The sequence below is a fragment of the Synchiropus splendidus genome, chromosome 5 (genome assembly GCF_027744825.2).
Source record: "Synchiropus splendidus isolate RoL2022-P1 chromosome 5, RoL_Sspl_1.0, whole genome shotgun sequence".
NCBI lineage: Eukaryota > Metazoa > Chordata > Actinopteri > Syngnathiformes > Callionymidae > Synchiropus > Synchiropus splendidus.
The window spans coordinates 33,770,351-33,783,516 of record NC_071338.1 but is presented as its reverse complement, the minus strand read 5'-3'; the positions used below and the strand labels follow the sequence as shown (position 1 = coordinate 33,783,516).

The 13,166-nt window shown below is 52.9% G+C and overlaps 1 protein-coding gene across 1 annotated transcript; it reads right to left on the bottom strand.

Moving 5' to 3' along the window:
• Window positions 1-281: 281 nt before the first annotated feature.
• LOC128759360 (myocyte-specific enhancer factor 2A-like) lies at window positions 282-13,159 on the bottom strand. The gene is made up of 9 exons (XM_053866236.1): window positions 13,098-13,159; window positions 5,488-5,638; window positions 4,158-4,361; window positions 2,467-2,601; window positions 2,114-2,261; window positions 1,625-1,707; window positions 1,454-1,574; window positions 1,343-1,391; window positions 282-1,268 (listed from the first exon to the last, which is right to left on the bottom strand). The coding sequence occupies exons 2-9, from the start codon at window positions 5,539-5,541 to the stop codon at window positions 1,070-1,072; spliced, it is 993 nt and encodes a 330-aa protein (XP_053722211.1). The 5' UTR covers window positions 5,542-5,638; window positions 13,098-13,159; the 3' UTR covers window positions 282-1,069.
• Between the last annotated feature and the right edge of the window lie 7 nt (window positions 13,160-13,166).

Genomic DNA, 13,166 nt, shown 5'->3' with positions numbered 1-13,166 from the left:
ACCAATGCTGAGACGCAGGTTTGTTGGAAAGACACAGCATCTGTGGGTGCCATGCTTGTGGGGACCTCATGGCTCAGCTGAACCAGGACTCATACTGGAACCCCGTTATTTTGAAGTTTTAACAGGGCTACAACAAATGGTCCCCACATGTGCAGCTATACAAAACACACACACACACTTCATAAAAACAGAACTGTCGACTCGTGTTTAAGGCTTTCAATAAACCCCTTTGATTCCGAGGCAGCAGACGCGCTGAGAAGCAGGTGACACACCAGGGCATCAACAAGTGATGAGTCAGCACATTGACGTCGCCGTTTCCTGCCAAACCCCCGTGGTGGATGAGGAGTTTGTCACCACGACTGCAGTCTTTTTCTTCACCAGATTTGCGGCTGTGCAGGAAGAGTCAGTGCCACACACAGGAAGTGACATCATCAGGCGGTGTGTTGCTGGTGAAAGAGGACTGGGGATGATGACATCATCATCCTGCCGTCAACACCACTTGTCGTAGTGAAAACTTAATGTAAAACATGTTTGGGCTGCAAACTGCTAGTGTCGCTAACGTGACTCGTGGCGAGTCAGAGTGAGTCAGAGCGGTGTGAGGATGACAGGCAGATGAGCAGCATCGTCATCACAACAGAAACAAGAACGATGGACTCCAATGTTTCACGAGGAGAAGCAGATAAAAACAACTGTGACTTTGTGATTCTTGTTTCCATCAGAGAACAAAATGAGCAAATAGTGAAGGAAAGCAACAGAAAATGAAAAGCACAACAGAATGTAGGTTCAAAACTCTGCAGGAAAAAGAGGACGGTGTTTGCAACCGTACTCTGGAGCTCAGGAGCATCAGAGACAAAAGGACCATGGTGTTTGCTGATGTTACAGTGATCTGCCGGGAGACTGAGGAGGAGGAGTCAGAGCCACCAGAGTCTGTTGCTGTGACAACAGAGAAGACGTGGAGAGGCGAGTGACTCGGAGCTTCTGATGCGGCTCTGTGACTTGGCTGAGAGTGGCGCGCCCAGGATCGTTGTCTGCCCGAGGTCCTGGTCGGTTCCTTCGGGTCACGTGACCTCTACGTCACCCAGCCGTCCAGCCGCACGCGCTTCAGCGAGGGACCGTCCTCGTCCTGGGAGGAGCAGGATGCGCTGTCGGCCGCCGGACGATGAAGAGGATGAGGAGGATGAGGAGCGGAGCTGAAGCCTGAGAAGCTGAGGGGCTCCCGAGGGGGAGACGCAGGCTCCGCCTTCACGTTCAGGCTGGACCCTGCCGACCTGCCGGGGGAGGAGGAAGCAGAGGGCGATGAAGATGAGAAGAGGAGGACAAGCGCGGCCGGGGAGAGACCGACCCGCCGTCGCTCCGCTGCTGCCACCCGGTCAGCCGCACGTCAGGGAAGTCTGAGGAGCAGAGAGAGCAGAGCTTCAGCGGAGTCACCAGCACGGCTGAGGCCTTCAGCTACCGTGGTGGAAGTCGCCGTAGACCTGGGACCCGGGCAGATCTGGGCCCCCGGCGGGAACATTCGGAGCGGACAGGGCCCGCTGCTGGAACACAGCGGCATTATGGGTAACGTTTGTGTTGAGCTGCAGTGACAGTTTTCACCACAGGGTGGCGCCATTGGCCACCTGCTCACCTCTGCTGCCGCTCTCCTCAACTGAGGAGGAGGAGGAGAGGCCTTCATCATGCTGCTGCCCGGAGACGCCACCAGGCCGTTGACTGAACACAGACACACGTTAGCTTCTGCTGCATGAGGCAGCCCGCACGGTGGCGCTGCAGGTGCGTGAGGACGACGAGTCATGCCACGGAGCTCCCCTCGGGTGAGTCCTTTGTGACGTCACTCAGGTGGAGCTAAAGAATCCCATCTTGAGGGAAGACCACATTCCCGGACTCTGACTCTCCTCATGAGTCAAAGCATCTCCAGAACCTGGGACTCACTCGGGTCTCTGGTGGCCACCAAAGCAACAGCATCCGTGATCCACCACCCGCTGAACATGAGCGGAAACCTTTTCCACACCTCATGAGCGACTCGCCGTTTCACTTCCTTCCTCCTCCTCCACTCACACGCACACGTGACTCATCAAGTACATCGACATGAAGAACCTGAAGAAAACCCCGCACTCACCAGCGTTTCCCGCCGGCCTCTGCGGGCAGGTGCCGGCCCGCTGGGCCTCGGACGCCACGGTGTGGGCCAGAGCTGCGGGGGCTCCTGGGCTGAAGGGGGGTCCAGCAGGAGCTGCGTGGAGGAGGCTGTGTGGAGCCACACCCGAGGACTGCAGGAGACCAACACAAGCCGCCAGCAGGGGGCGCAGCAGTCATTTCCTTCAGTCAAAATCGGCCTTTTTTCTACTTTCATTTTCAAAGCTAGCGTGGAGTCCAAAAATGAAAATCGCAGACTCAGACGTAGTGCAGTACTAGGCCACCAGGGGGTGCCAGCGCACCTCGAGCGGCAGGAGACGCGACTGAGGCGATACGTACATGTTTGTGGCTCCGCATCATGACATCGAACTGCTCGTGGATCTTCCTGTACTTCTCCTCGGTGCTGGGCGTGAGCACGTAGGAGGCCTCGGCGTCCGGACTGTCGCAGCTGCGCCGCTCCTTCTTGCTCAGCGCCTGCAGGTCAGAGGTCAGCGGGTCAGGTGCCTGATCGTCCGCAGAGCTGAACCATGGCTGAGGCTGTGGTGAAGGACACCACGCTCTGTCGTCCTCTTCTGTAACCACCAACCCTCTTCCAGATCTGCTGGAGAACATCAAGCCGCGTCTCGGGTCGGTCCTCCTCCCACTCAATCTCCTCACTAGTCCAGGAGACAACCTGACAACTGTCTCCTCCTGGAGGAGCAGAGGGTCTACTCTGAGCCTCTGACTGAGCTCCATCACCTGGACAGAACCTTCCAGACTGAGAGGAGCCCATGCTCAGCTGTTGCAGCTGGACCTTCTTCAGAGCACTGAAACCTCCGTCCTGATGACATCATCACTCTGGAATTCGTGGTCACACGCTCAGAGACGTGAGAGGATTCGAAGACTAAACTGAGCCGTGACCGAGGCGGCGCCCTCATGATCCCAGTTTAGACACAACACTCTGACTCACTCTGACTCGGTGGATCCAACCACAGCTGACAAACCATCCTCCAGGAGACACGAGGAACGAGTCCTGACACTCGTCAAGTTTCAACACACAGAGAGGAGCTGAAATAAGCAGGAAGTCGCTTGAAAACGAAAGGAAGAAAGAGAACACAGAAAATGCCGCGAAAAGTACCTAACAAAAAGTTCAAAATCTGATTAAGAGTGTTTCAGTAGGTAAGAAGTAAAAGGCCATCTGAAAACTTAAAAAGTGTAGTAACAGATACATTTTAATTAAAATATAAATGTGATTTATAATTCAAATATAAATAAAAACCTTATTTATATTTGAATTATATAAATATATAATTATATAAAAAATATAAATTAAAAAATTGTAATATAACAGATACATTAAACAAAATAATCGGAATAAGTATGAATTTTTTAAAACCTGGAATCTTTCAATCATGAAAAAAAAGATGACCATAAAAAATATGAACTGAAAAGCAATGAAAAAGAAATCAAGCAACAAATATGGCAGACAAAAGCCAAAACAGACTCGGAATCAAGTCGACAGCTGGGACTCTGCCTCCGAGTTTTGGCCCCTAATGAAGAGGGACCAGGGTGAGTCAGAGAGAGTCAGGTATCGTGAGCTCCGCCGCATCATCTGTGGCGAGCGCAGAGTCCTGGACGCCACAAAGGCCTGCAGGAGGCTGCAGTCAGCGTGAGCAGAGACAGAGGTTCCTCCTCCTGCTACCAGGCCAAGGTCACATCAGAGGTGACAGAACCCGCTGAGCACCGTCTCCACACCAGAGTCAAAGCTCAAATCCTCCACACCCTCCGGAGCCGCTCCTGACCCCGCCCCCTGCCTGCACCATCAGGTGACAGGATGCAAATGCGGAGGCGAGATGTTGCCGACGGGGCGAAGCGCGAGCTCGCGTTACGGCTCCTGTTTGACCAGCCGCGACGCTTGCGGCTCAGAAAACAAACGAGGCAGTGAATTAGGCAAATGAGTGAGAGCGGCGTCCACGCAGGTGTCGGCCCGAATGGCCCGAGTCCTCCCCGAGACGCGGCCTCTGGGGTCAGACGGGGCAGGCGTGCCTCACCTCCAGGATGTCGGCGTTGGTGCGGCTCTCGTGCGGCTCGTGGTACTCGGTGTACTTGAGCAGCACCTTGTCCATGTCGGTGCTGGCGTACTGGAACAGCCGGTTGGAGCTGTTGAAGATGATGAGCGCGATCTCGCAGTCGCACAAGACGCTCAGCTCGTACGCCTTCTTCATCAGGCCGAACTTCCTCTTCATGAAGGTCACCTGCAGGCACAGAAGGTGAGCGCCACCACGCCCAGACAAGAGGAACCTGAGTAAGTTCCTCCTCAGAAGAACCAGGACGAGTCCTCCACACCCAGATGATGAGCAGCTCAGACGCCAGGCCTCAGCACCCGCGCCGACCCCAGCGCCACTTCTGGATCTCTGGATCTTCAAATAGGCCCCGCTGGACCAGTCCGAGCCAAAACACACACGGGGCCGACAACACGCAGCAGCAACAAGACAGAGGAAGCTCACACCGGAGCAGAGGTCCCCTGAAGACCTCAGCCGTGACCCCACCCGCTCAGCTCCCGTGCACCTCAGGTCGCATCTTTCACAGACTCTCTCTCCGCTTCACTCGCCCCCAGCCCTACACTGGCCCACTGTCTCCTTCCCCTGTTCTCTCTGCCCCACTTGCTTTCCTTCATTTGCTCTCCTTCCCTCGCTCGCTCTCCATCCCTCACTTTCACTCCTTCACTCGCTCTCCTTCCCTCACTCACTCGCCTTCCTTCCATTTCTCGCTTACTCTTGGTTTCCTTTTGATCCCTCTCTCGCCTTCCTTCACTCGCTCGCCATCCCTCGCTTTCACTCCTACGCTAGCTTTCCCTTTGCTCCCTCCCTCTCCTTCACTCGCTCTCCTTCCTTCCTTCGTTCTGGTTTCATGGTGGGACAAGCTTCGCAGGTGAATTGGCACCAGCACATCTAATGCAGTCCCTCACTGAAGGGTTGCAGGAGAGACGAAGGCATCTTCAGTGTTCTGCCCTCGACTGGTGTGCACTGTGGTTTGTTCAAGAGTCTGGTCAACGCAGCGGTCAGGGGCGTGAGTGAATGAGAACATGAGGATGTCGTCTTCACTCTCTGTCTGCTTGACCTCCTGACCTGCGGGTCGAGTGGTCGGTCCTTCCAGAGGAAATCCAGTTTGGTGTTCTTCACGTCGAGAGCAGACGACCGGTTTCTCTCGTGAACAAGCGAAGAGCACAGAAGCACAGCAGTTCTGGACGGGTCTTAACCCAGATGTTGTGCGGAAACTAGTCGGCCGACGCCGAATCCTTCACGCTGACTACACTCTGTAGTTGCCGACTGCGTCCCGAGGCTCCGTCGAGAGCAGCTCATCTGCCGTGAGGCTACTGACCTGGCGGTTCCGCTCGTCCGCGATGCGAGTGATCTGGATCTTCTTCCGGCCCATGTCCAGGTCCACAGTAGTGAAGCAGACTTCAGTCAACAGAGAGGACTCCTGCCAGGTTCCTGCTGACGGGTCTGGACAGCAGCATCAGCTCCGCGTCCTGCAAGACACCACCGGAACACCTGAGAGTCTTCTTCGTCCTGCGCCCTCTGCGCTGCCACTCGACCCCCGGAGCAGACGCTGCCCCACTCACAGATCCACGCGCTGTTTTACTGTCCCTTCTTAAATTAATTCTCCCGCTTTAACTATCTTTAATCATCGACTTCTCAAATTTTAGATCCACTGATGATACACTAGATTATTGATCCCACACTGGGGGTGGGGGGTTCACTGCAGGCAGCAGACCAGACAAAGCCGCGCAAAAGACAAATGAATGAATTTACTAATTAAAAACAATAGAAAACAAATGAAGTCAAACAATAAAATATGAAAAAGAAAGAGCAATGTAGTCATCGAGTCATTGGGAGAGTGGTAGAAAGAAGGTCGAAAGGAAGGCAGAAAGAGAAAGAAAGAAAGGAGGAAAGAAAAGAAAGAAAGAAGGAAAGAAAAGAAAGAAAGAAAGAAAGAAGGAAAGGTAGACAGAAAGAAAGGAAGTAGGAAAAAGAGAAAAAAGGAAAGAAAGGAAGACAGAAAGAAAGAAAGAAAGAAAGAAAGAAAAGAAAGAAAGTATGACAGACAGAAAGAAAAAATAAAGAAAGAAAGAAAGAAGGAAAAAGAAAGGAAGAAAAAAGAAAGAAAGAAAGAAGGAAAAAGAAAGCAAGAAAAAAGAAAGGATGATAGAAAGAAAGAAAGGAAGAAAGAAAGAAAGAAAGAAGGAAAGGAAAGAAAGAGAAAGAAAGGATGACAGAAAGAAAGAGAGAAGGAAAGAGAAAGAAAGGAAGGGAGAAAAAAGCAGGAAAGAAAGATTGAAAGAGACACATGATGATGTCTTTTCTCAATAAGAGCGATTTGCTCTTGTCTTGTCCACTTGCTATCCTCGACGTCTCTGCTCCTCTGCTCTGACTTCATTCATCAGAGGTGCTTTCTGAGACCCCCACAGGTTTTGTGAAGGGAGTTGAGTGGCATTAGCCGCCGTGAGCAGCCGCCGGCGACGGCACAACCGACCGCCGTCTCCGGGGTCGCTGGATTAAAGCCGTCCTCAGAGAGAGAAGCTCAGCGCCAACCCAGAGTGGAAGTTCTGGTGTCCCGCCGGCGTCTTCCGAGTGGGAAGGTCACTCGCCAGAGAGAGAGGAAGCGGAACCTACCTCGTCCTGCAGGGTCCTCCTCCGCCTGACTGAGCCCAGATCCCCCACAGACCCTCAGCATCCCCCTAATCTCATTAGAGCTGGGAGGAGACTGGGAGCGGCTTTGTCCTCGGCCACCCTGGATTACGGCGGCAGAGGTGGGGAACCAGACCCGGGCGAGGAGACGCAGAGGAAGCCAGCTGCTGATCTGGAGACAATACTTCTGAGTGACTAATCCTCCATCTCGATCATCTCAGAGCTACATGTCAAATCAAAGCCATAATGTGATGGTGGCGCCGCACGGTAGCAGGTCTGAGCCCACCCGGATCCCGGATCATCCTCCCGAGTCGGCTCAGGAAACCTAGAGGACTCCTTCCAGCGCCAGGATTTAAAGGTCAGCGGGATTTACGTGCCGTACAATCTGCATGATTTGATGGGGAAGATGCAAATGTTTGGGGCCAAAATCCTCCAGAATCCTCCTGCGCTGAGCCGGAACACTCTCATCTTCATTTGCGAGATGGTTGGCTGAGATCGTCAGGTCGCACACCAGCCTCAGAAACACGCAGAACCCTGGATCTGTCACCGGTCTGACTGGGATCCTTCTCCCAGAGGGACCGCGAAGCACCCAGACCAGCCACTGCACCAGCACCAGTTCAAGTCACGCGGCAGGTCACCACCTTATGACAGGCAGCGGGGTCAGAGCACCAAGCACGGACCCATTTGAGGCTCAGCAGCTCCAGACTCCCGCCTGACCGTGGCGGCTCCTGCTTACAAGCGAGGGAAACGTTCTTCCACATGGCTCGCTCGCACCGGACGGCTCTGCTCCCTGGAACCAGTCGACCTCAGTCGCGGACAGAGAGAGAAATGACCCAGAAGATGCCAGGCGTCCAGCGGGGGCACAACTTCAGGTTCACTCCGGACATTCTGGTCCAGACTTGACCCTGGGTCTCAGGAAGTTCATGTCACAAGCAAAGCTGGTTCTGCTCATCACTGAGGAAGATGACGGTGAAGACGATGCTCTCTCGCTCCACTTCCTTTCCCACACTGGTGAGGTGCCGCTGACCCGGCCCTGAACTCCGGTAAACTACAACAACAGAGATCCGAGAAGATGAAGCAGGATCTCCTCTCCCCAGTGGCGCTCCAGTCTTTCATGCCCCCCCTCATGAAAGACCCCCCCGGCGCAGATCTAATTGAGACGACCCAGAAGTGACCTCCGCTCCAGTTGGTCCGACAGCTGATCAATGAAGCCTCAAACTGAGCGAAGGCCCTCTGTCGGGGCGGATCCAGGTCCAGATCTGAGCAGGGATTACATCGAGACCACAGGAGAGCAGCGCATTTTAGCCCCAACATTACGACCACCTGCGCAACAAGGGAGCCTCATTTCCATCTGAACAGAACCTAAACCAGACACCAGTCATCTTCAGTCGTCGAAGGTTCTGGTTCTGGAAGAGGCCTCCATAACCAGAGAGACAAACCCGAACGTCACAAAAGACTATTGCGTACATGCTGACACGGGCCTCACTTGACTCTCACCACAGGAGGACAACAGCTTCCAGTGTTTGTGAGAGGCTTGTTGCTGGCTTGTTCTGACCTGGACCGACCGCATCCTTGCTGGACCTCCTCCCCGGTCTGGACCCAGTGTCTTGTTACAGGTCAGCAGAGGTCGTTCAGCGGAACACGATTTGCATGGGAGGATGCGCGCAGAGCCACCATGAGCATCGCAGGTTCACTCAGCCCTTCATCTGCTCAAGCTCCTGTCGCGTCAACACTGGAACACTGGAGCCCCACTCTCCAGCCACAGAGATGAGGATGCCATCGAAACTCTGAGTGTCAAAGAAACAGTCATGTGTTGACGCTGAGATGCTCGGATCACAGAGGAGTCAGTCTCAAACAGCACGCCAAGGTTTGATCTTGGTTCGAACCCTTTTCATCAACAGAGTCAGGACATTTGGGCGGGTCCTCACTTTGTTGAAACTACAAAATATTCTAACTGTGTTCCAGAGTCGTGGTTCAGGTGAGCCATGTGTTTTGGATGGTTAGGTTTAGGGGGAGAGGCTGGGGAAAGGGTGATGGCCATGACAGTCCTCATTAGGATAGGAAGACAAAGGTGTGTGTGTGTGTGTGTGTGTGTGCGAGAGAGCGAGCTAGAGAGGGAGAGACTGCATCTGTCCTGGCTCTGTTGAACTGGGCAGATGCTGATGTGGTTCTGTTGATGACATGTGGAGCTTGAACCAGTGACACACACACACACAAGTTTGTCCTTGTGAGGACCTCTCCTGGACATCACCCTTTCCCCTGCCTCTCCGACTAAACCTCACCTGAACCAGACTGGAACCCAGTTACAACCAACGACTTTTACTGAGCTTTGAACGCTCTAAAGCTTGTGAGGACCGGCCCAAGTGTCCTCACAGGAAGGAGGCCTTTCAAGACTTGGTCCTCACAGGTACGGCAAAAGAGGCCCGCAGACACACAGCGAGTGGAGGCGGGCCACAGACCGGGGCGAGGTGGCTGCAGCTAAGATGCTCTTGTGTCCTGGAGAGGAACACAGCGAGAAGTCGGTCCTCTGAGCACCAGGAGAGCTCTGATCCTGTCGGGATGTTTGGTGAGTTAGCGAGGCTGCAGGACGGGTCTGTGGTCTCCACCCCACCCTCAACCCCCCCTCACCCGCCCAGAGATCAGTTTACTAATGATAGAACACTTTCAGCCTGTGGTGACCACAAATAGCTCCACTCTCCAAGAACAGGCCTCTCTGTCTGACCACTGGCCACTGTGTGTGTGTGTGTGTGTGTTTGGCGTGTGACACAGTACATGATTCCTGCGTGACCGTCTGTTTGAGTGTGTCTCTCTACTCCCGGTTCTATGTGCCTCTGTAACTCAGTGTGTGTGTGTGACTCAGTAACTCAGTGTGTGACTCAGTAACTCAGTGTGTGTGTGTGACTCAGTAACTCAGTGTGTGTGTGACTCAGTAACTCAGTGTGTGACTCAGTAACTCAGTGTGTGACTCAGTAACTCAGTGTGTGTGTGTGACTCAGTAACTCAGTGTGTGTGTGTGACTCAGTAACTCAGTGTGTGTGTGACTCAGTAACTCAGTGTGTGTGTGTGACTCAGTAACTCAGTGTGTGTGACTCAGTAACTCAGTGTGTGACTCAGTAACTCAGTGTGTGTGTGTGACTCAGTAACTCAGTGTGTGTGACTCAGTAACTCAGTGTGTGTGACTCAGTAACTCAGGGTGTGACTCAGTAACTCAGTGTGTGTGTGACTCAGTAACTCAGTGTGTGTGTGTGACTCAGTAACTCAGTGTGTGACTCAGTAACTCAGTGTGTGTGTGTGACTCAGTAACTCAGTGTGTGTGTGACTCAGTAACTCAGTGTGTGACTCAGTAACTCAGTGTGTGACTCAGTAACTCAGTGTGTGTGTGTGACTCAGTAACTCAGTGTGTGTGTGTGACTCAGTAACTCAGTGTGTGTGTGACTCAGTAACTCAGTGTGTGTGTGTGACTCAGTAACTCAGTGTGTGTGACTCAGTAACTCAGTGTGTGACTCAGTAACTCAGTGTGTGTGTGTGACTCAGTAACTCAGTGTGTGTGACTCAGTAACTCAGTGTGTGTGACTCAGTAACTCAGGGTGTGACTCAGTAACTCAGTGTGTGTGTGACTCAGTAACTCAGTGTGTGTGTGTGACTCAGTAACTCAGTGTGTGTGTGTGACTCAGTAACTCAGTGTGTGTGACTCAGTAACTCAGTGTGTGTGACTCAGTAACTCAGTGTGTGTGACTCAGTAACTCAGTGTGTGTGTGTGTGACTCAGTAACTCAGTGTGTGTGTGACTCAGTAACTCAGTGTGTGACTCAGTAACTCAGTGTGTGTGTGACTCAGTAACTCAGTGTGTGTGTGTGACTCAGTAACTCAGTGTGTGTGTGACTCAGTAACTCAGTGTGTGTGTGACTCAGTAACTCAGTGTGTGACTCAGTAACTCAGTGTGTGTGTGACTCAGTAACTCAGTGTGTGTGACTCAGTAACTCAGTGTGTGACTCAGTAACTCAGTGTGTGTGTGTGACTCAGTAACTCAGTGTGTGTGTGACTCAGTAACTCAGTGTGTGTGTGTGACTCAGTAACTCAGTGTGTGACTCAGTAACTCAGTGTGTGTGTGACTCAGTAACTCAGTGTGTGTGTGTGACTCAGTAACTCAGTGTGTGACTCAGTAACTCAGTGTGTGTGTGTGACTCAGTAACTCAGTGTGTGTGTGTGACTCAGTAACTCAGGGTGTGACTCAGTAACTCAGTGTGTGACTCAGTAACTCAATGTGTGTGTGACTCAGTAACTCAGTGTGTGTGTGACTCAGTAACTCAGTGTGTGTGTGACTCAGTAACTCAGTGTGTGTGTGACTCAGTAACTCAGTGTGTGTGACTCAGTAACTCAGTGTGTGTGACTCAGTAACTCAGGGTGTGACTCAGTAACTCAGTGTGTGTGTGACTCAGTAACTCAGTGTGTGTGTGTGACTCAGTAACTCAGTGTGTGTGTGTGACTCAGTAACTCAGTGTGTGTGACTCAGTAACTCAGTGTGTGTGACTCAGTAACTCAGTGTGTGTGTGTGTGACTCAGTAACTCAGTGTGTGTGTGACTCAGTAACTCAGTGTGTGACTCAGTAACTCAGTGTGTGTGTGACTCAGTAACTCAGTGTGTGTGTGTGACTCAGTAACTCAGTGTGTGTGTGACTCAGTAACTCAGTGTGTGTGTGACTCAGTAACTCAGTGTGTGACTCAGTAACTCAGTGTGTGTGTGACTCAGTAACTCAGTGTGTGTGTGACTCAGTAACTCAGTGTGTGACTCAGTAACTCAGTGTGTGTGTGACTCAGTAACTCAGTGTGTGTGACTCAGTAACTCAGTGTGTGTGTGACTCAGTAACTCAGTGTGTGTGTGACTCAGTAACTCAGTGTGTGTGTGTGACTCAGTAACTCAGTGTGTGACTCAGTAACTCAGTGTGTGTGTGACTCAGTAACTCAGTGTGTGTGTGTGACTCAGTAACTCAGTGTGTGACTCAGTAACTCAGTGTGTGTGTGTGACTCAGTAACTCAGTGTGTGTGTGACTCAGTAACTCAGTGTGTGTGTGACTCAGTAACTCAGTGTGTGTGTGTGACTCAGTAACTCAATGTGTGTGTGACTCAGTAACTCAGTGTGTGTGTGACTCAGTAACTCAGTGTGTGTGTGACTCAGTAACTCAGTGTGTGTGTGTGACTCAGTAACTCAGTGTGTGTGTGTGACTCAGTAACTCAGTGTGTGTGTGTGACTCCGTAACTCTGAGCCTCCTTCTGCTCAACAGAGCTACATGGACCTGACTACCTGCCTCTGAAGCCTGTGGGGACAGAGAGCAGCAGACAGACTGCCTCGCTCAACTGACAGCCAGAATAACTGAGGCGCGAGCTACATGCTAGCAGCTGATGAAATATGAAAGGAAGAGGAAGAGGATGAGGAGGAAGAGGAAGAAGAGGAGGAGGAGGAAGAGGATGAGGAGGAGGAGGAAAAGGAGGAGGAAGAGGCAGAGGAGGAGGAGGAAGAGGAGGAAGAGGAAGAGGAGGAGGAGGAGGAAGAAGAGGAGGAGGAGGAGGAGGAAGAAGGGGAGGAGGAGGAGGAGGAAGAGGAGGAGGAGGAGGTGAAGGAGGAGGAGGAAGAAGCGGAGGAGGAGGAGGAGGAGGAGGTGGAGGAGGTGAAGGAGGAGGAGGAGGAAGAGGAAGAAGAGGAGGAGGAGGTGAAGGAGGAGGAGGTGAAGGAGGAGGAGGAAGTGGAGGAGGAGGAGGAGGTGAAGGAGGAGCAGGAGGAGGAGGAAGAGGAGGTGAAGGAGGTGAAGGAGGAGGAGGGGGAGGAGGTAAAGGAGGAGCAGGAGGAGGAGGAAGAGGAGGAGGTGAAGGAAGAGGAAGAGGAGGAAGAGGAGGAAGAGGAGGAGGAGGTGAAGGAGGAGGAGGAGGAAGAGGAGGAGGAGGAGGAAGAGGAGGAGGTGAAGGACAGGGTGAGAGGAGTGAGCCCCGCTCCACCTGCTGGACCCCACCAGTCGAGGAGCAGAGCTTCTACTCCGAGTCTCTCCGGGGTGACTGAGCCCCTACTAGTCCAATACAACACACACGCGCGCACCACTACCAGAGCGAGGAACGCTGCAGCTCCACTGTCCACGAGCTTCACGAACTTCTCCCTCTCGGTTCACAGCGCTGATGAACCCATCAACAGCCCGAAGCGACCCGTGCGAGCCTCCGCGGTCCAGCAGCGGGACCAGCAGCGCAGTGAGTGCGGGGGAGGAGCCGCGGAACGTCCAGCAGCGGCTGAGCGAGAGAAACAAATCTCCTCTTACCTCCAGCGTCCAGTGTCGCGGCTCCGCTCGCTTCTGCTCCGCGCTCCCTCCGCACTCACGAGCTCCACC

What these genes read in the sequence shown, in the direction of transcription:
- LOC128759360 (XM_053866236.1), bottom strand. Translation starts at nt 5,541, where the DNA reads ATGGGCCGGAAGAAGATCCAGATCACTCGCATCGCGGACGAGCGGAAC. An exon ending in CCAACGCCGACATCCTGGAG is followed by an intron (nt 2,602 to 4,157) that starts GTGAGGCACGCC and finishes TCTGACCTGCAG; the next exon opens with GCGCTGAGCAAGAAGGAGCG. An exon ending in CTACGGCGACTTCCACCACG is followed by an intron (nt 1,392 to 1,453) that starts GTAGCTGAAGGC and finishes TCTGCTCCTCAG; the next exon opens with ACTTCCCTGACGTGCGGCTG.